Raw genomic sequence first — 22,001 nt, 5'->3', positions numbered from 1 at the left:
GTAGAAGATGAATAGAAAGCTCTCTCATCATTCAGCAACCTACGAGAAGGCGAGAATCTCTGTGATAGCCATTGTGCCTGCTCTGCAAGAAAAGAAAAACTGCTATTACAAGACATATACGGAAAAGAAGAAAAAGAAGACGATTCATAGCGAACTTCTCGGACATGTGTATGAGGGCGCCTATGGCCGAAGCATCCTAGCCCTTCTCTTGGACTCCTGGAAATCTTCTCTTTCTTTCTCTTCTCTTCTTCTTTTCCTCTGGTAGATATTTCAGAGAAGCAGGTCGATCTAGAGAAGGTCTTCATGACCTCAAAAGGAGACGGCTGAAGAAGAATAAGAAGGGACTTCTGAAATTCAACAAGGTTCCGACAACCTCCACACCCCAAAGACGAAGAAGAAGATGGCGGTGCCAAAGGAGGAAGAAGAGAGAAGGAATCACTTGCGATCATCTTTTCTGACGTTTCTTCTGAAAGATGTCTATCCGCGGTCGCCTGCTGTCCTATATGAGTCGTAGACAGGTTCCTTATATCATGGTGGAGAGAAGAAGAAATCTTCTCTTCCACATTCAAGAATAGGTCCATAGGAGATTCAGTGCTACGCCCACTCCCCTTGTCTTGATGGGTCTTCTCTCCTACTGTTGAAGATTCTACGGCCTGGCTAGTCTGGGCTTCATCGTGAAGCGTCGCTGGAGAAGAAACCTCTCCTCCTTGAAGAAGTGGAGGGGATGAAAGAGAAGAAGAAGAAGAGAAGGTTGAAGAGTTGGTCGATGCGAAAGATGCCGATGACTGGATAACAGAGTGTGATCGGACGTCAGACAGATTCTGCTGAGTCGAAATCAAGGAGGAAGGATGAGATGTAGCTACACCAGAAAATCTCTTCCTTTCTTCTTCTTCTTCTTTTGAAGACTTTTGTAAGTCCTTCTCCCCATCTACACCTTCACAGCCATCACCTCTTTTGTCATTTTCTTCTCCTTCCATCTTCTTCTTTTTCTCTCTTTCGTTTTCTTCTTCTTCATTACTGTTGTCTGTTCTTCCCCCTCTATCACTACAAGATGCCTCCTCTTCTGCACCTCGGAACGGTAACAGCTTCGCCTTGGAAACGCTTGTTTCATCTCTCAGCTCTTCTTCACCTACTATCGCATGCAATGAAGAAGAAGAATGTCGAAGAGAAGATGAAGAGGGAGAAGACGATAGAAGAGGAGGAGAAGAACAAGATGGAAGCGGATAATTGTAAGTAGGAAACGAAGGCGTCTGAGAATGAAGAACTTGAGGGGTGAGAGCGAAGACTTCAAACCAGCTATAACGGGTCCACTGACATTCTTGTAAATATTCTATCATCTCTTCTCTCCTTTCAGGAAGAGACCAACCTTTGCAAGCAGAAGAAGAAGAGAAAGAAGACATCTCTTTCTGTTCTGCTCTCCCTTCTTCTCCCCTCTTCTTCTTCTTCTTTTCCTTGTTATCAGCACCCCTCCCATCAGCCTCTTCTTCGTCCGTAGCTCCACTCCTTCTACTGACAACGACCACCTGCTGAAGCTCTTCTTTTGGTCCTCTTTCTATGCTGCTGTTTCGAGGAGAGCATCGAGGCCGTCGATCTTTATGTCTCTCATGACAAGGGTGCCGTGTGTTCTCCAGTTCCTTTCCTCTCCCAGCTAGAGTATCCTTAGGCGCTCTATGAAGAGAGGAAAGCTGAGAAGAAGAAGAAGAAAACCGGTGAGGCGTCTGACGAAGATCTCCCTGTATACGACCTCTTGTGGAACTACCTGGTACGGAAGAAGCTCTGCTCTCGGTAGGTATGACAGATGAGGCATTCCGAGGCATGTCCGAAGAATGATTTGAAGGGGAAGAAGAAGCATTTGCTATTGTTCTTCTAGAAGAAGAAGGAGGAAAGAAAGGAGATTCATTCATGAGATGATTGAGAATTGCTGCCGTCTCATACACATCATGAACCCCTCTACCTTGGCAAGAAACAAGATCCCAACTATGTCCCTTCTTCTTACTCTTCTTGTTCTTCTTCTTTTCCTTCTCTCCTTTCTCTGGTGTACGAAGAACCGGCTGAGATTGTCTTTCTTTTCCTAGAGGCGACCCATGTGAATGAGAAGAAGAAGAAAGCGGACGACATGTAGAGAAAGAAGAAGGCTGGAAAGAGGGCACTTGGGAGGTCGTGGCCTGTGAAGTGCCTATGGGATGCTTTCCGTGATAGGATAGAGCCGTAGGCTTGACAGTCGTATTGGTACGATCCTCCTCATAATCCTCTAGGCTCTCTATCTGTTTACCCGATGAAGGGCCTTCACTACCTTGAGAGCTCTCTACAAGACTTAATGATCTGACCTGCCCTGATTCAGCGGTATCGATCTCTGGAGATATAAGATGAAGAGCTGGACTCGGAGAGGGACGAGAAGAACAGAACCTAGACTCTTCTTCTTCTTCTCTTTTTCTTTCCGGTGGTCTTCTTTCTCCTTTCTCTTCTTCTTCTTTCTCTCCTTTCCTCCCCGTATGTTGGTCGTCTTCATCATCTTTCTGAGAAACGTTGTCTGTTGCTGCATCGAGTGCAAGAGGTCTACGAAGACTGTCCTTGCCAGTTAGGCGATCCAACACAAGAGACGTAGAAGAAGACGAGAGATTTCTTTCTCCTTTCTCTTCTTCTTGGTCTTTGTCTTTCGCGTGACAGATACGACCAACTAGAGAAGAGATGTTCGCCTCTTTGTCTATCTCTGAAGCTCCTACTAATCCTTGTTGAGATATCCCTTGTGTAGAAATACGTGAAACCGAGAGACGCTTGAGAGAAGGGTCCACACTCTCTCCTCTCTCCTTAGGTTGCATATACGAGGATGAGAAAGAAGAAGAAGATGATGGTAATACCTCTTCATCTTGTCCTATGGTATTCAGCAACAAGGAGATAGAGACTTGAGAGGTCTTTTCTCCTTCTTCTTCTTGCTTCTGCTGTCTGGAGACTGTTGCTGTGAGAGGCGTAGGTAGACTTATTTGCTGTGATGAAGACCGAAGAGGAACAGAATCTAACTCCACCCCTTCTGTCGTTTTGTATGACGAGACTGAAGAGGACGAAGAAGAGAAAGATGAAGAAGAAGACGTAGATGACAAAGAAGAGAAGGACGAAGAAGAAGAGATAGATGAAGAGGAAGAAGAAGATCCGGAGGAACATGTAGAAGAAGAAGAGATGACCTCTGTGAAGGTATCCGTTTTTCGAGAGACTGTGGAAATCTTTTGAGAAAGATGTGCAGAGATTTCTGTAAGAAGTCCTTTGTGTGGATCACTACCATCCGAAGACTCCTTCTTAGATCCTTCTAAATAAGCTCCAAGATTCAAGCTATTACAGCGATAGAGAGAAGCATTCTTTCTGAAAGAAGATATCTTCGACAAAGAGCGAAGATTCCCGTCTTCTTCCTCTGCAAGTTCGTTATGTGGAGAGATAGAACAGGAAGAAGAAGACGAAGGACAGCACGACAGAAGATCTAACGGTGTAGGGGGAGTAGAAGAAGAAGAAGTAGAAGAATCGAAAAATTCCGAGTTCAGACAACTTGGAGGAAATTTCTTGAAGCCTTTCGTCTTCATCATGGTGCCTTGGTCGAATCTTTCTTTCTCCAAAGCTTCTACTTCTTCTCTCCTCAGACTTCGATTCATAAGGTTCTCTTTCTCTCGTTCATCTTCTTCTTTCGTCTTCTCTCTCTCCTCCTCTTCTCCTTGCGTCTTAGGTGAACTGTCCTTCTTCGTCTTCATCATCTTTTCCTGTCGTTGTTTCTTTTTCTTCTTCCTCGAGGTGTTTCTCGTGATCTCGGTTGCATGTTCATTCTTCTCTTCAGAGACTTCTCTCTGTTGTCCCGCCACCTCTTTATGTAGACCGCGGCGAGAGGTAGGGCAAGTACATCCTTTCTCACGTATAGCTGTATCGATGATAGAAGGAAGGAACATTTTGCAAGAGATCAGCGCAGGGATGTACTGAAGAAGATATTGCTTCGACAGATCTGTCGGCGCCGCTTCATCTGATAGACGTGAAGCTAGTCGGGCCACATGCCCTCGTTCGAGTTCCGCGGCTCTTCCTTCCGTCCCTAATAAAAGACGATTCAAAGAAGGAAAGAGAAGAGAAGATGAAGAAGGACCAGCAGGAGGAGGAGGAGAAGAAAGTTTCTCTGGAGAAGAAGCAACCCCGGCACGGTGATGGAACCCTGGAAAGAAAGAGAAGGTCCCATTTACCCCCCCTGGATAGTGAGACGAAGGCATCGGAGAGATAGAAGAAAACGAAGAGGAAGAAGAAGAAGAATGCATCCCTCTGAGACCTCCACCAAAAGAAGGAGAGGAAGAAGAACTGTGACTTGAACTAGATGGAGAAGAAGAAACACTTAGGATACTTGAAAGATTCTGACCTCCTTTCGATCTAGCGAAGGTCCTTTCTCGAGTGTGGTTCATGATCTCTTGTTTCCTTACACCTTCTTCTTCATCTTCTTCTCTACAGACTTCATATTCTTCATTACATAATGTATTAACTCTTAGCATCGACGCGTCTCCTGCTCTGCCCCGCCGGGTGCCTCTCCCTTGCGAAGGACTTGGCCTAGGAGAGGCTTCATGACACAGGACTCCGTAACTCTGGAAACCTCTGCCTTCTCTGTGGAGAAGACGTGAAGAGCTAGGAAGAAAAGGAGAAGAAAGAGAAGAAGAAGAAGCGGGTCTGACAATACGATGATGTGAGAATGTCCCCGTTACGGGAGAGAGTAGTCGCATGTTCATAGTCGTAGTACTAGTAGTAGTTGGAGAAGAGGAAGAAGAAACACCAAGAGGCTTTCTCGAGATAGGGGGACCTGTTGAGATCAAAGGAGAAGAAGATGAAGAGATGGACGGAAGAGGAGGAAGAGAAAGGGATGCTGAAGTGCTTCGATGGGACTGAATCGATTTAGAAAGATAAGTCTCTTTCGATTTCTTCTTTACAGATCTCTTTTCTCTATCATCCTTTGCCTCTGGGTGATGTTCTTTACACGAAGATGAAGTAGAGGTTTGTAGGCTCTTCCTATCTTTATCAGAGGAGAAGTCTTTCTTTGGCCTCTCATCTACTCTTTGAGAAGAGTTAAGTGATAGTAAAGAAGATGAAAAAGAAGAGAAAGGAGACGACACGTCCCTTTTCTTTCCTTCTTCCTCTTTCAATGCTCCAGAGAAAAGGCGTCTCGAGGTCGATGACGCTGACAGTGAGGGAGATGGTAAAGAGCATCTAGGCCTTGATTTTACAGAAGAGAGATCGATCTTCTTAGTGGAGAGATTTCTGAGTCTTTCACTTGACAAGAAATGATTTCTTCGCGATAAAAAGACTTCGTTCAGAGACGATAAAGGAGAAGACGAAGAGATCGTAATGCCTAAGGCTTGTTCTAAACGAGCTGTATGTACACTGACACTACAGCCATGAGGTTCATTTTCTTCAATGGATTGGGTTAGATCTTTGATGAGAGAAGATACTTGATTTCTGATTTTCTCTTCTTTCCTTTCTCCTTCTTCTTCTTTTTCTTCTTCCTCTTGGATGTCTAGAATCCTCTCTCTTCTGTGATTGCCGCCATCATCGTCATGGGAGGAAGACGAGCAGAATGGCTCACTGAAGAGATGGAGAAGAAGAGAAACGCGGAAACATGTCAATAACTGAGCTTTCATATCTTCCTGTACACCTCGAAGACATTCCCATAGGCGTGAGGAACTTGGGGGAAAAGAGACCTCTCGAAGGACTTTGTCTTGCGTCGTAGACATGGAGAGAGAAGATGAAGAAGAAGAAGAGAAGTTGTAAGACGTCACTTTCATATGCCAGGTACAACTTCTCTCTGAGAGAAGAAAAGACGGTGAGAAGCCTTTAGAGACATCTTTCGAGTGACCACTGCTTAACTCCTTTCCTTCATTGATAGGTTTTGTAACTAACGACTTCTTGGCATCTGTGAAGAAGGCTTGACGAGAAAGAACATGAGCGACAGGAGATATCAGTCTCTTCTTATCAAGACGAGACGAGACAGCACGAACAAAGACAGGCCGTATAGAGAAAGGGATAGCTCGGATATCAATGAGGAGGACCCAGAGAGGTGTATAGTTAGAATGGCGTTTCAAGAGATGAAGTAAATGAGAATCCAGACTACTTCGACATGATTGAACGTGACTCAACTTCCCACATAAAGTACATACAACAGGTGTGTTTTGAAGTGTATATACACCTGAATGAATCGGTCTGGATTTGTTGCTTCTCAACATACAAGTCGATGGAGCCGTGGCAGCCCCACCATCGCCATGACTCTCCTGTGTCTGTTTGCCAAAGTCTTGACTTTTGAGAAGAGCGTTTTTCTTCTTGGACTTCTTCATACATGTAAGGAGATCATTCCTTTCCTCCGTTCGGCCCAACTTCTTGTGATAGCGTGCTTCTCCCCGACCTTTCTTCTTCTTCTTCGTTTCATCGTCAAAATCATAGGAGAGAGATTTCCTTTCGGTATTGCTCTCCTTTCCTTCTATCTTCTTCTGTTTTCTACTGTCTGTCTGTCCCTCGTACAACTCTCCGTATAAAATGCGATTCCATGAGACCTCGCGGTTCTTCGTGAAGCTTCTATTGCCATCAATTTCATCTCTCTCGATCTCTTCCTCTTTTGTCTCTCTCTCTCGGAGAGAGAAAGAAGCCAGACTGACGCCTTTGGTCTTCACTAAAGAAGAGGAAAAGGAAGAGAAAGATGAAGAAGATGAACAGACTTCGCGTTTTTCAGACTTTAATGATGTCGATGTATGTCTTTCGTCTCTCTCTGTGTTCTTCGTAATAGCCATACATCCTTCTTCTCCCTCGAAACTTTCTCCTGACAAGATTTCGCTCTTTTTCTTGTTCTGACTCAGCTGGACTTGTCTCCTTTCCTCTTGTTCTTCTTCGGCGCGGGTTGTGTCTCTTTCTGTCTTAAGCGTACTGCTATGATGGGAAGGGAAAGAATAGAAGCTCCATGTAAGACATTCTCTCCACAGATGTTCTTTCTCTTCTTGTTCGATAGAACGATTTCGGAGCCAGTTCTCCTCTATCCATCTTGAGGGAGGTAAAGGTAGAGTGCGAACCACCCCTTCTTCTTCTTCTCCCTCTCTTTCTATACTGTCTTTTCTTTCTTCTTCTTTTCTGTCTCCCTTTCCTCTTCCCGGACTACGTAGAGAGAGGTGAGAAGATATGTAACGGTGAAGTCTCTTCGTGATTCTCTCAGCTTCGACAGTCGCTTCTTTATTCATTCTCTTCTTAATGTCTTTGATCTTCGAGAGAAAGTCTCCGAGAGGATCACGACAGGGGGGACTGAGAGGTATCACTTCCTTGTCTCTGCCACTACTCCCACTGCCCTTGCTTGAAGGAGAAGAAGAAGAAAGAGAAGGAGAAGAAGACGACGAAGAAGAAGACCGTTGCTTTTCTGTGGAGTTGGTGTCTATAAGAGTAGAGGGATGAAGATCATCTCGATTCTCGAAAGGAGAAGATCGACATATGAGTTCTTCTAGAGGAGATGTTAATGCATTTGAGTTTGCTTCTTTCTTCTCTATTCCCATATACATATCTTCTCTTATCTTTTCAAGAACACTATCTTTCTCTTCTTCTTTTCTTTCTTTCTCTGAACTCACACATATCTCCTTGTATAAACCGTTCAGTATTACATCCTTTTCTACTGAAAAGATCGCCTGACTTTCTCTCTCTTCTTCTCTCTCTTTCTCCTTACCCTCTTCACAGGGAGTACCGAATCTATACCATGGAAAAGTATGATAAGGCTTCGAACAACTTACAGGAGTCGAACTGAAGGAAGAAATCTCATCGCGAGGAAGTAGACCTTTCTTCTCTAGAGGAGAAAGAGAAACATTTGGGCTCTTCCCAGTACTCTTCATCTCCCTCGATGTCTGAGAACGAAGGTCTCCAGACTGAGAAGGTGAAGAAGAAGAAGAATGATCTTGAATCTTCTTTAAGAAGAATGGAGTGTGAGTCGAAAAAGAGTATTCTAATCTCCGGTAAAACTGCATATAGAGGACGGCTAGAATAGGAAGAGGCGGCGGGGGTCTTTTTGACGACGTCCCGTCAATAAGATCTCTGATACCCTGTACAAAGTAGGTAGAGATCTCTGAAGGTATCGACTTGATGAGAGCGCAAGAGACACCATAGAAAGAGAGAAAAGAGGAAAAGGAAGAGACGCTGAGAGGGCGACGAAGTGAAGTAGGAGAAGAAGGAGAGGGAAGAAGAAGAAGAGAAGATAAATCATGAGAATCTTGAGAGAGATCAAGGCATAAAAAGAATAAACAGGCAAGAATAAAAGAATGCTCTTTCTCACTTATAATAACCGATTCAAAAGACTTATACATAGGAGGATAAGAGTTGTCTTTCATTCTATCCGAATGATCTAAAGAAACATCCGTCGTATCTAAATTCTTCTCTGATCTGTGCGAATCCTCTTCCTCGTCATATACACTCTTGTTCTTTGGCACTTCGACATTCCCACCAACTGATAGACCTCTCTCGGCTTCTCGGACTACATCGTCTCTTCTTCTTTCGTTCGTCCGAGACCGTCCCTCCCTAAAAATCTTCTCTTCGTTCTTCTCCTTCTTCCTCTTCTTGTCCTCGGCCTCCTCTTCTTCTCCCTTGTCTTTTCCGTCACCACACCTCATGATCTTTACCTCTTTACCTTCTCTATTCTTCTTACACATGTGACTTCCCATAAACATCGACATGAGATTTGTCTCTCCAGATCGATGAGGTAGATGAAAAGAAAGAGACCGGACCTGTCTAGAGCTATCTTTACTTAACATTTTGATTGACGCGACACCTCCCTTTCCTTGAGACAAAGAAGAAGAAGAAGGATCAAAGGTGATGATCGCATCACTCAACTTCATTTGGAGAGCTCCTTGAAGGAATTCATTCATCTCTTTCTTCTCCTCCTCCTCCTCTTCTTCTTCCTCTTCAAGTGTTTCTTGCTGACACGATTCTCCTATCTTTTCTTCTTCTTCTTCTCCTTCTTTGACGTCTTCATTCGTCCTCTTTCCTCTGTGTTGTTCTCTCAGAAACATCCTATGAGATATCGTAGAAGAAGATATTCTACATCTTGAAACGCGCAAGAGTTTTCCAAAGAGATCGCCGACTAGACTCATCTGTTCAGGACGCTTCTCGTAGAAATCTCTCTCACTCTGTGCCAATGCCCCTGAGGCTCTCTGAAGACGACAGCAACAACATGGAGAAGAAAGAGAAGGGTCGCAACAAAGAGGAAGAGAAGCTGAGAGAGGTGACACAGAAGAAGAAGAAGATAAAGACGATGCTAAGGACGCCTTTCTTTCAGGGGACATCCTCCATGCGGTACAACAACACCCGTGTGAAGGAGTCAAGGAAGAATGAGAGGAGATAGAAGAGAAAGCGGGAGGGTGGGGAGAACAAGAGAGAGAAGAGGGAGAACGCCTGGAGAAGAATCGACTGTTACTTCTGTTTAGAGAAGGCCAAGATGTAGAAGGGAGAGGAGAAGATTGCGAGCCAGTTGCGTGAGAAGCCGAAGAAGAAGAAGATATCAAGGAGGAGTTCACATAAGGAAGAGATGAAGACGATGATGCCACCGAAGAAAGAGACGAATCAGGAGAAGGTCTTATCTCTCCCTCTTTCATCTTGTCTTTGTCTGTCGCCTTCTTATCTCCGACCCATATCTTCTTCTCCCCTCTCTCACTTCCTTGTATCTTCCTTGTTTCGCTCTTACCTTGAATAGAAGAAGGAGAAGAACACGAGCTGTTCGCGTCTTTCCTTCTCAAAGAAAGATGCTGACGAACACAACAACAGCAGCAAGGACAAGAAAGAAAGAAGTTTCTACCTATCGCCTTCGCAGTCATGATAAGAAGGTTTCTTAATCCATCGGCAACTTCCCTCCTCACTTCTTTCCATACGGAGAGAGACCACAACCTCTTCTCAGCTATAAGAAAGCGCGAAAAAGCTTCTCGTCTTCTCTTCATCCTCTCCTCCACTTCCTTACAAAACACATGCAAAGTCTCAGCTGGGGGCGCCGTTGCAGATGAGAGATTCCCTAATGAAGAAGGCTTTCGTGCTTCGTCATCATGGTCTTCTTCTTTATGCTCCTGTGGAGCAAATTCTCCTGAAATCTTCTTCTCTGAGCTACAGTTGAAGCTCTCATGAGGCTGCTTATTGAGGTAGATGTCCTTCTTCTTCTCCTCCTCCTCGTCCGCTTGCTTCTCCATGAAGATATCTTCTTCTGTTTTCTTTCCCTCACAACGGGGGAGATCGACCTCCTCTTGTCGCCCCCTTAACTCCAGTGCAAACACCTTTCCGATATCTCTTTGCATCACGCCTTGCCTTGACTTCTTTTCTTCTTTCTGTTCTGTACTTCTTTCCTGAGGTAAAACAGCAGGAGTATTCAACTGCCTTTTTTTCTCTTCTTCTTCTCCTCCTCCTGCTCCTCTTCTATTCGCCGTTTCATCTCCCTGAGAGAAGTGACATACGGCGCTGTCCTTCTCCTCTTCCTTTTTGTCTTGTTCTTCTATTTCTTCTCCTGTCCGTAGCGTGGAATGAAGAGAACGTTTCTCTTTCTCTGAGGATACACAGAGAGCCTTGCTATCACTAAAGGCTTCATGTCGTTGAGACGGGGAAAGAGAGAGACATTCGAGAAGAAACAGACGAAGGAGAACAGCAGCATATAGCGCAGGGAGATCTCCGCCTAGTAAAGAGGAATCCAGTGCTGTTGTAATGAAGTGAGAAGAAGAGGAGGGAGAAGACGAGTTAAAGAAAGTTTCTTCTTCTCCTACAGGACACGGGGAGAAAAGGAAGAACAAAAGCAAGATATGGGATGGAAGTCCACACGCAGGAGAAGATATCTATCTATCTTTAATCTATCTATCTATCTGCAGATGAACGTGATCGCAGCTAATACTTGGCTATAGAGCCGAGGGAGACTGTACTTCTACACCTCCTGTCATGAGATAGACGAAATCGGAAAGGAACGTCATCATGCATGTAGGATTTCAGGCCGCTAAGAAACTCGAATACGTAACATGATCTACCAACCCTCGAACAGATCTGATGGACGACGGCGGCTTCTCCTCTACGGGACGAAGAAAGAAAGAAAAGATACAAGGCACGCTTAACGGCCCCGCGAGTAAGAAGAACAACGTCCCTTCTCCTCCTGAGGTTTCCTTACTTGACCTGTTGAGTACTGTTGTCATCTCTGTCTTGGTCGCTCCATCATCGTCTTGAACTTCTTGTCCTTCATTACCAGCGTGCTGTCTGGCTGGAGATACACCTTTATTCTCTGTCTCTTCTTCCTCCGGAGATTCAGGAGAATAGGAACGACGAGGGAAAGAAATGCGAACTATCCAGAGAGAAGAACCTGTTTTTCTATCTCTCTCCTCCTCTACATATTCACGCCAGATATTCTCCACGGGTCCCTTCTCTCTTCTTCTTCTACTGCTAGTACTATGACTACTCCTGAGTTCGACTCCTACTGCTTCCTCGCTACATAACTCATCCCGATGCTTCGATTGCTCATTCCCCTGCTGCTGTCGTTCCCCTTGGTCTTCTTCTTCTGGCCTCTCATTAGGTCTCTTTTCTCCACTATCGCAACATCTCGGCTCTTCATTCTCTTCTTCTGTCTTCTTTTCCTCTCGTGGAGGCAGGTCAAGAACTTCTTCTTTCACACTTGAAACCTCTTCAGCTCTTTCATCGCTCTTCTTCTCCTCCTTCTCCCCCTCCTGCTGCTTTTCTTTCTCAGTCTTCGTGATACTATAGGAGCCACCGACATTTCCTCTCTTCGCCTCTCTTTCTTCTTTTTCTTCATCTACGGACTCATTCAGAGTCTTTCTCATTTCCAGTGCTTTGCTTGTCTCTGTAACCTCACTCACACACGGAGATAACTTGTCTGTTTTCCTTTCTTTCTCTGAAAAGCTTACACAGATCTCTAAAGCTTCATTTCGCAGCTTCTTCAATTGGTCACAAGCCTTTACAATCCGCCAGTTCTCTAAACATTCTTCGTCTTCTTCTCTCCCTCGCACCGCTATCTTCTGGCTCTTCCCCTCGGCGGAGTTAGTCGTATTACCTCTACTGTTGTGAAACAGAAGCGATTTGTTCGTAGATTCCTCAGGATAGACCTGGGAGAGAATCTCACGAGTCTTTTTTAGTATCACGTCGGCTAATATTCGGGAACGTGCATGTAGAATAGAAGTAGACAGTCGTCTTAGATCACTTAGAGTGGAGGAAGGAGAGAGCGTTCCTTCTTGACGAAAAAAGGCTTTCTCTTTCTCTTCTCTTGTCTCTTCTTCTTTTTCCCCCTTATATAGACAGTCTCCTGTGCTGGGAGATAGGATTCTCTGTGAAGTATCTTTTCTTTTATGATGATCGAGTGAAATCAAGCAAGACGAGGGTGAGAACAAACAAGTTTCTCCCTCGCTCTTTCCTTTGGCGGCACATTCTCCTAGCTCAACATGGATATCCTTTCTCCTCTTCTTCTCCTCCTCCGTTGAATTTGTAGAGAAATCAATGAGTTCAAGCTCTTCTTCCTTTCTTTCAAGTTGTTCCTTCATTCCACCAAACCACGAAGAAGAAGAAGACCAGAAGGAGGAGGCGTTTGCTTGTAGAGATTTCACGCCTGAGGTTTCCGAAGGCCCCCCCAGGAGAGCAGCGTGTTGTATCGGAGAATCGGCTTCATACAACTCCGTGTATTTTTGAAGCGCTTCTTCCCCTTTCTCTTTAGATAAGGTGTTTCTTTCTTCAGAGAGACAGAGCGACTTGTTAGTAGTCTGGAGTTCTTCACTTGAAGTGACCCTTACAGATCTTTTTTCTGTACTAGAGGAGAGATCATGAAGAACGACTCTATCATCTTCAAGCATGTGAATCTCCTCGCGACTAGATGGAGATCTCCAAGTGAAACAAGGAATGTCATGAGGAAGTTCTTGATGCGTCTTCTCTTCCACTGTCTGTACAGTTGAATCTGTTCTCCCTTCTATGAGAAGTTGCGACTGAGCAAGGGGATTTTCGGATGCAGAAGAAGATGACAATCCAAGTGGAGATGAGGAGGAGGAAGAAGAAAGACCTTCAACTAGAGGTAAAGAAGAAAAAGAAACTTTCCCTTGCTTTCCAGAAGATTGAATATCAGGTGATTCTTCATTGACCGCATTTGATGAGTCATGACCCTTCCTAGACACGTCGCGTCTACTACTACTCCTCCCAGGGCTACCTGTGTGTCTGGTTGTGGAACAAGTCGAGTGATCAATAAAGCTATGGTGACTACTGGGCGAAAGTCTAGAGAGTTTTGACAAGGCAGAAGAATTGCAGGCTTCCTCTCCTTCATCGGAACAAGTTCTACAGAAGCAGCACCAGCAGCAGTGAAGATGAGAAGACGGAGAAGAAGAAAGCGAAGTAACAAAAGATTTGAAATCAGGTATATCTCTAGCCATCTCAGAGAAAGGAGACGGAGAAATACAAACTGAAGTATGTGATCTTGTTCGAGGGAAGGACCCCCGCGTTACATCATCGAAGGAAGAGGACACGAGAGAGACTTGGCCAGAGATCGTAGGCGTCTGCATTCTACAAGAAGAGCTAGAGAAAGAAGAAGGTTTCTGATGAGAAGGAAGGAGAGCTTTACTAGGAGATGAATCGCCATTGCTCTTCGTAGGCGTTTGAAAGGAAAGAGAAGCCGAGGAAGAAGCATCGATACGCGGTGAACATCTTTTAGATCTCCTCTCTCTGAGGGTGTGAGATCTGCGGATCGCAAACAAGATTTTTTCTCTTGGAGTGGTTTTCTTCTCATCGCTCTCTTTATCTGCCTTTGCCCCCTCTCCCCCTGGATCTAAGGGCGAGGGGGGGTGTTGTAGTTCCGTCAAAACAGGAGTTCTTTTCTTCATCTCACGAGGAGAAGAAAGCACTTTTTGTGGTTTATCTTCATCAGACTCAGGCGCAGCAGCCGCAACAGAAGATGTATGTCTCTCCATGTCTTTACTTTCCGTATCTTCTGAACAGAATCGACTTGAAAGAATCTTCTGTTCTCCTTGTTCTTTTTCTGGCTTGTGGGGGAGAGAGGGGGAGAGTGAACTTCTTACAGAAGACTTTCGCTGGCTATCTGCTGATGTCTCCTGAGAAGTCAGTCTGGGAGTCGTTCTTCTTAAAGACAGACGTAGACCACCTATCTGTATGATCTTTGATTGAAGGGTGTTCGATAGAATCCCCTTACTGTGGGGACTATCTCCTTTCTCTTTTTCATCCATACAAGGATGGGGGCTAGTAGACCTCATCGCTGAAAGGGGAGAAGAGACAGTCGACTTCTGAAACCGTTCTTTTCCGGGAAGAGACTCACCTTCAGCTTTACTTTTCTCCTCCTCATACGACTTAGAACAACAGGAAGCGAGGAAAGAAGAGGCAGAAAACGACGACGAAGAAGAAGAGGAGTCATGTGGAGAAAACTGAAGGAGGCATTCAGAATCATGAGCAGTAGAGAGACCTGAGATTTCAGATGGTGTACGAGGAAGACATGGAAGAGAGAGAGAAGCTGAAGAAGACTCTGATCTATCATCCCTTGAAGTTTCTTCTTCTTCTTCTCCTCTTTCAATGTCTCTTTTACTTCTTCTTGCATCAGACAGGCCACCCCCTGGCGAAGCTCTCCCCCCCGTTTCCGCTTGTGTATTTGCACTCGGTCTATCTAAAGAAGACGATGGAGAAGCAGTCCTTGTACGCGAGGCTGAGCTGGATGAAGTAGATGAGATAGACCGAGTATCTAGGAACTTGATGGTAGCCTGTTTATCAGCTAGACGGCGGGTGCCCTTGAAACTGATAGAAGGTAGTGAGGCAACAGCAATGAGAAGAGATAAGTGCTTTAGACTTATTTCATCGTCTTTCTCTTTCATTGGGAGGTCATTCTTGTTCTGATGTGCTGGTATACTTCTCTCTGAAGAGTTTGAGAAAGCTTGTGTATGAGAGGCAGGAGGAAGATGAAGAGAGACATCATGGTTAGTCTGATGATTCGGATGGCCTCTATCAGATAAGAGGGAAGTTAATAAGATATGTAGCCATCTCTGTGTCGCATGAGGCTGTTGGCGTGTGAGTTCTACTCCGCTTAATGCCTCGCACGCAACGGCAAAGAGAGACTTCACATCACATCCTACAGGGGGGCATGAAAGGTCTTGTTCTTCTCGAGTTGTCTCCTTCATTTCTCCTTCTTCTTCACCTTCTTCTTCCTCCTTGCCATCACTTGGTGCTCGTGTCTGACTTTCACTCTTATATCTAGAAAGGTCCCTTCCGCTTTTTTCCATAGAGCCCTCTGTAGAAAGAAGAGAGTGTCTGTTAGGAGCGCGTCTTGAAGTTCTACGGACGCCTATTTCACATGTATTGGACGGATGAGGCGTCACTCTCCCCCCATCCGTCTCAGGAGTCTCCAGGCAGCTCTTTTCCTCAACAGAGAGGGAAGAGAGAGAAAGGGAAGAAGAAAGTAGCACAGCCTGGGAGTTCGAGCGAGGTTCTCCTGTTTTCTTTTGGGCGCTTGGTAGACCTGAGAAAGAGGACTCCTCTGAAGTCGAAAGCGAAGAACTCGAGGAGAGAAGACCTTTTTCAAGTCCTTGGTTGGCATGGGAGAGAGGCGAAGAAGAAACGGATAGACTTTCTGATGTTTCTACAGAAGGACAGAAGGGACGAAAAGACGAAGAGGAAGAGGAAGAAGAGGAGAAGGAAGACGAAGAAGAAAGCGATTCTTCGTTTCCTGTAGAAGAGGGAGGATTTAACGCTTTACGCCATACAGCTGCTTCATCTTCACTTGCTTCGATGTCTTCATCCCACTGAAATAGCTCTTGGCACCACTGTGCTAACCATCGAGATTGAGGCGTCTGTAAGCGAGTACTTTTCGCTCGAAGACGAGAGATATACCCCTCTCGTTTCTTTCTTTGAAGGTGTGAAGAGTTGTTCATAGCTTTCATTCCTTGTGTTTTGGAAGGAAGAGGTCTCGATGATAAACGGACACCTTCATTTCTCTTGCCGTCTTCTCCATGACCCAAGGCTTCTCTCGCTCCTACTGTTCTCGACATTCTCCTCTGCTGTGTACCTCCTTCTTTCTCCTTTTTCATCTTCTTCTCCACAGACGGTTCAGCTGACGCTTTCTCATGCTGTGGAGAGCTGTCGGGATCATCCCGTGTTTCTTGTCTTTCATTGAGATTCTCTCTTTCATCTTCTTTTCTTCCTTTCTCCTGGGATCCTGTTTCCCTTCTCTCTTCGGTTGACTGCAAACTTGAAGAAAAAGAAGAGAGAGAAGATCCTGCATTCATCTGTCCCAGACCTCCGCTGCTGGCTTCGACCAGAGGAGGCATGGCCATCATCACCTCGTCTTGGTCTTGAAGTGTATCTACAGTAGGTGGGGTACACTGTTCATCTATCGTCAGATCGTTGTTCTCCTTCTCTATCCGTTCATTCCCGCCTTCCTGACTTGCTACCGTTACCTCCTTCTGACTCCTATCCATCTGAGTAATCGCTCTCTTATCATCTACTTCCTCTTTCAGCAATCCTCTGTTCCCTACAGGAGCCGTAGTAGGTGCTGGCCGCCCGTCTTCTATCCCTCTTCTCTCATCTCTAGTTTTCTCCCCAGGCAAGGCATGCGTCACCACAGGAGACACAGGACGACCGGGAGTAATAGGAGAGCTGCTTTCACATCCCTTGGTGGTTGCTCTCTTATGCTTCCCTTCTAAGCATTCACTCGCGGGAGGATCAGGAGATAGCGGAAGCGAAGAGAGAGAAGGAGTGTCCCTCTTCTCATGATTCGCTGGAGATCCACGTACGATACAAGGTGTTGATTCCTCATTGACGATCTGATTAGGGCTTCTATGTGAACGGCCGATGTCTTCATTAGGCACACTCGCCATCGGACCCTCGTCTGTATTACAGACGCCTCCTAGGCCTCCGCCTATCTCCAGCTGCGAAAGATCGCAGACGGGGGGGTTTTCCGGGGGAGAAGGCGGCTGAGGTCTCTCCCTTACGGAAGGTGCCTGATCGGAGAGGAGCATGAGAGAGGAAGATTCTTTCAAGATAACGGAGATATCGCTATCACCGTCAGGCTTGCTTGATGAATCGAAGCAGCTCATACCATTATTATCATTAAGACCGGTGGGAGTTGTTTCTTCGCGTGTATTCGGTTGTGGTTGTATGAAGAAATCCTTCTTTACCATCCCTCGTGTCTTGTCGTTCTTTCTATTCGTCCTTGGGGAAACTCCCTGAATTTCAGCATGTAAGCCTTCGTCTCCAGTTAGACTGATAGAAGGGTCTTTCTTCTCTCCTTCTCTGTCCTTTCTCTCTTCTTGAAGTAGAGGAGACTTCGGCAGGGACGTTTCTCTATCGTCTTTCTTCTCACCTTCGGGAGCTTGCTTCTCCTTACAGCAACTACTACTACTGCTACTACTACTACTACTCCGGTTGCCATCTACTTTGTTCGCTTCTTTATCTTGGAGATCTTGAGCAGATGCTACACGTCCCTGATTCGTCTCTAAGGAAGAAGCAGAAGATATCCTCAGCAAGACAGAGGAACTCCCATCACGATCATCACCTTTCTTTTTCTTTTCCTCTTCCTCTACACTAGACTTTCGTTTGATCTCCTTCTTTCGGACTTCTACTTGTCCGTCTTTCTTCTTCTCCACAGGGCACACTGCCTCCTTCCGCGTTAAAACCTCGACCTCTACCTTCCTGCCGGTCCGGTCGCTATCACTACAGAGATGGCTACTACGGGGAGATACTTGACTTGATCCCGAGACTGTACATACACCCTCTGAAGAGATACTAGAGGCAGGAGTCTGATGACGTCCCAGGGAGCTTATATTCGGTTTCGACGAGGGAGCTTTCTTCGAGTTTCTCCATTGAAGAGCTGCTTGATGCTGTGTTTTCTTTCTAAGCTTCTCAGTCATAAGTTCTTCAGAATCAGAATCATCTGGAGTTATCTGTACGTCGATATCCGGCTCATCTTGACCTATGACTAAGCTCAAAGGCGACTTCGAGGAGATCAACGGCAGAGCGGGAGAAGGGCGTGGTGAAAAGTGTCTCCTGCTATCTGTTAGAGACTGAATGTCTGTGTGGGGTCTCGACGGCTGAGTCTGAGGCTTGGGAGAGATGACTTGCACGTTATGCGATAGGACATGGCGGCTAGGAGAAGAAGCAGATCGAGAAGGAGAGACAGGAGTGATCGTCATACTAGAAGGCGTATTACGACCAGGCTGATCTTCTTCTTGACGTAGATTTCTCAAACTAACCTGGTCAACAACTCGTGACCCATCTTGTTTTGGTGGCCTTTCCTCAGCTCCTCGTTCTGCTCTTACAGTCTGATGTGTATTCTCGTTGCTTTCTTCCCTTAAGCGCATAGACGGACGGACACCTTCACGTTCCCGGCCAGAGTCGACCTTCTTCTCTTGAGAGACTGATGGATGGGAGATCTCTGTGAAATTCTTCTCTTTCTTCGTATCTGTTCTACATGAAGATCCGCGCTTCGTAGGGAGAGTAGGAGACGTGTCGTACGGATGAAGAAGTTTTTCTTCAGTTCTCTCTTGTTGCCTTCTGCATATAAAACTACTCGTTAAAGAAGGGCAAGGCAATTCACCTCTAGTTGGTAGTGAACGACGACTATTATCATCATCATCCTTGCTGCTGTCTATCTTCTCCCCCTTCTTTTCTACCTTTCTCTCCTGTGATGAAGAACCAGAGACACTCTTCAACTCCTCTCTCTCTCTAGTTGAAGGTGTAAGGCGACTTCTTCCTTTGCTGACTTCGCAACTTTTCTCTGGAATGACAGGAGCCTTGCCGAAACACGGAGAGGATGAAAGGGAAGATTCTTGTACAGTCGCATGCGACCGGTCTTCTTCATTTCTCCCTTCTATCTTAGGGTCACTTGTAACAGGGGACCTATGAGATTGAAGTGTATCAACACTGCAACGGAGGTCTCTTTCGGTCTCTAAAGTAGATTCATGTTGGGATTTCAGGAGAGAAAGTTCATCATTCATCATCATATCTTTGTTTGCCCTAGATTCCTTATCACCAAGACTGACGAGAATATCATCAGAGATATCACTGGGACTTCCTTCAGAAGAAACACGCTTCTCTCCTTGGGGTTGCTGAAGGTCCATGGCAAGGGCACTTTTTCTACTACAGTCCGCAGGAACCTCCAACCCATCTTTATCGCTAGACGACTTTTTCCTTCTTTGCTTGTTCGTCGCGTCTGTCGGATCTTCTCTCATCTTGCGTGTTGTCCGAGAGGTAAGACTACTCCTCTCTAACTCTCCATCTCTCACGATCTGCTGCTGGGAATAGCATCGAGACCGTGACTTCTCCTTCCCTTCTTCTTCCGTAGTTACGCACAGCGGCAGACGTCTCGAGATCTTCTCGGGAAGCGTGTTCACCTCAGATACCTTCTTCACTACTGAAAGAGAGTCAACAGGAGAAGCACGACAATAGCTTGCTATAGACGAGAAGGCGAGAGGATAGTTATCGGGAGATAAGGAAGACACCTGTCTACCAGAGGTCGAAGAGAAATCGGTAGTAGTAGTAGTGGTAGTACATGCATGCTGAATGCCATGGCCTTGAGGCGACGAAGGTGATGGGACAGTTTTTTGCGCCTTATTCAATCCTCCCTGTTTTCTTTCCACTAGAAGTCTAGACTCTTCGCAGGAGAGTGGAGAAGACTTCGAAGATTTCCTGAGCTCGTGACGTGAATGAGCGCTGGAAGCTATAGACGGAGAAGAGGTTAAAGAAGGAGGTTCAGCTGTATTGATGATGACCGACAGATCACCGCATGCGTTAGATGGCGAGCATGAAGAATGACGGGAGGAAGACAGTACGACTGGAGTTAAAGAAGTAACAGAAGAAGATGAAGACGGAGATGTGGATGAGGTACTTAAGGGAATAGCAGAGAGAAAAGAAGAAGGCTGAGATGTACATGACGTAGTCAGTGGGAGAGCAGAAGAGGAAGAAGGAGGAGCCTGGGGTGCACATGATATACTGAACGGAATAGAAGAGACGGAAGAAGAAGATGAAGATCTAGTTGTACATGCTGAACGCAACGAGGAACAAGAAACAGGAGCCTCCCCATTCCTACGTGTCAGCAGTAGACATCCTTTGCTATCGCCTACTTTTCGACTCTCCTCCGACACCGTCCCTGCCTCTCCTACTGATCCAGGCGATTCTCCCTGTCCTGCTGCCGTAAAAGCCTTGAAGTCTTTCGTCTTATCAGAGCATCGATCCTCAGAATGAAGAACCTTCTGGATCGATTGTTCGCTCCTTATACCACCACGGTCTTCCCCTAGCGCAGGCCCATCACCGTGCGTTCTTTTCTCTTCAAGAAGACTTGTAGATCTCCTAATCTTCTGTGTCTCTTCTTTACCAAGAAAGTCCCGCTTATTCTCCCTCTCCATCATCGACTCCGATTGTATCGAGTGGTTTGAACCTGCCTCTCCACTCTGCCCGACGACCAGGGCGAGCTCTGTAGAAGCATCAAGATGAACCTGAAGCGTTTCTCCCTCATCGAGCTCCTCTATGTTCATGCAGTGTGGCACCAGCAAGGACTTTCGTGAAGTCTTCACTGAGCTACTCGCTTGCCGAGGAGAAGAGAAAGAAGAGGAAGAACAAGGACCCTTCTTCTGCTCCTCTGAATCTCCTCCTTGACCGCTACTACTACTACTGCTGCTGCTCCCCCTAGTGCGAGCAGAGCCACCTTTCCCGAGTGAAGGGGTCTTCCGAGAAAACGATCGCCGGGGATCGCTAGTGAGCGCGAGTGTCGCGGCAAACACGCCTGATCGGGCTGTCTCTCGAGCTGAACGTCTTGGCGAAAGAGCGAAAGAATGTGGTTCGACAGAAGAAGTGGGGGAAGAAGATGAAACTGCGGATGAAGGGGATGATAGCAAGTGAGAAGGAGATGATGGATGTCCATGGTTTATAGACGAAGAAGAAGAAGACAGTGGACTGATAGACTGACAGGGAGGAGACCGCGATGGAGCTGAAGATGAAGCGGAAGAAGAAGAAGAGGAAGAAGCAGAAGTTTGACAAGGGGTGCCGACTATGTCATTGCCACTATAGTGGGTGGTCGACTTGTTGGAAGGACTATAACTAGTTACAGGAGGAGACAGGGAGGTGTCTACAGCGGCGACCTCGGATCTCTTCTTGCCGTCCTTATCTCCTAAATCTCCTTCAACAGTTTGTTTCTCGTCGTCCATGTTGTATCTCCTGCCTTCTCCTTTTCTTCTTTTTTCTTCAACTGAACTTGTTCTCCTAGTCAACATCTTAACCGAATCATTCCCTTTGATTGACAAGGACCCACCATACGAAGAAGAAGAAAACGTTTCTTCTTCTGTTTCATGTCCTCCCTCTTGATGTCGATGTTCGTGACGATCATCATTGACTTCATTCAAGAAATCTTTATCTTCAACCTTATTAATCCATCTTCTTCTTCTTCTTCTCTCTTGATCTAGTAAAACTTCCTCTCTTCTTCTGCTACTTCGACTTCTCTCACTCTTTTCCTCATGCCTACACGAAGACTCTTCTTTCGTTTGTGTTCTATTGGACTTCCCTCTCTTCTCTCCTACCCCTCTCCACCCACTCTTCTCTTGAGATAAACTTCCGACATAGCCACTCGTTTCTTCATCTTGAGAAGAAACAGAAGGACTTCCTCCACTCTGTTGTCTGCCTAAAGCATCTTTCATGCTAGTCTAAAAAGAGAGGGGACGACGAGAAAGAGAAAGTTAAATCACCATTCTGTAAGGAAGACGAAGAGAGATATAGATGATTCGAAGGAGAGCTACTCTCTCACCCAAAAAGCCGTGAGATCTGCGTATCGATCAATCACATACATCACTCCTTCTTTAAAGCTTCTCTCTCTATATATAGATCAACGATATAACGTTCACCTGGTAGGTGAGAAGAGAGGTAAGCAAGATAACAACTCGTCACCTCAATCATAAGAGAAGAGATTCTTATACGGGGATGAAATCACAAAGAAAAAGTCCCTCGACTATGCCTTTCTCCCTCTCTGTGAGTTAGAAAAAGGGGCA

The 22,001-nt window shown here is 45.8% G+C and overlaps 1 protein-coding gene across 1 annotated transcript in view; it reads right to left on the bottom strand.

Moving 5' to 3' along the window:
* CSUI_000834 (histone lysine set) overlaps positions 1–21,653 on the bottom strand; it is a gene marked incomplete at both ends in the record, with an annotated part of 31,354 nt that extends 9,701 nt beyond the window's left edge. The window contains 2 exons of the mRNA XM_068061041.1: positions 44–10,756; positions 11,153–21,653. Coding sequence (XP_067926991.1) covers positions 44–10,756; positions 11,153–21,653 — 21,214 coding nt within the window. The remainder of the gene's footprint in view (positions 1–43; positions 10,757–11,152) is intronic.
* Between the last annotated feature and the right edge of the window lie 348 nt (positions 21,654–22,001).

The sequence above is a fragment of the Cystoisospora suis genome, assembly GCF_002600585.1.
Source record: "Cystoisospora suis strain Wien I chromosome Unknown contig_312, whole genome shotgun sequence".
NCBI lineage: Eukaryota > Apicomplexa > Conoidasida > Eucoccidiorida > Sarcocystidae > Cystoisospora > Cystoisospora suis.
Note: the sequence above shows the minus strand (reverse complement) of the source record. Positions and strands in the feature narration are given on the sequence as shown.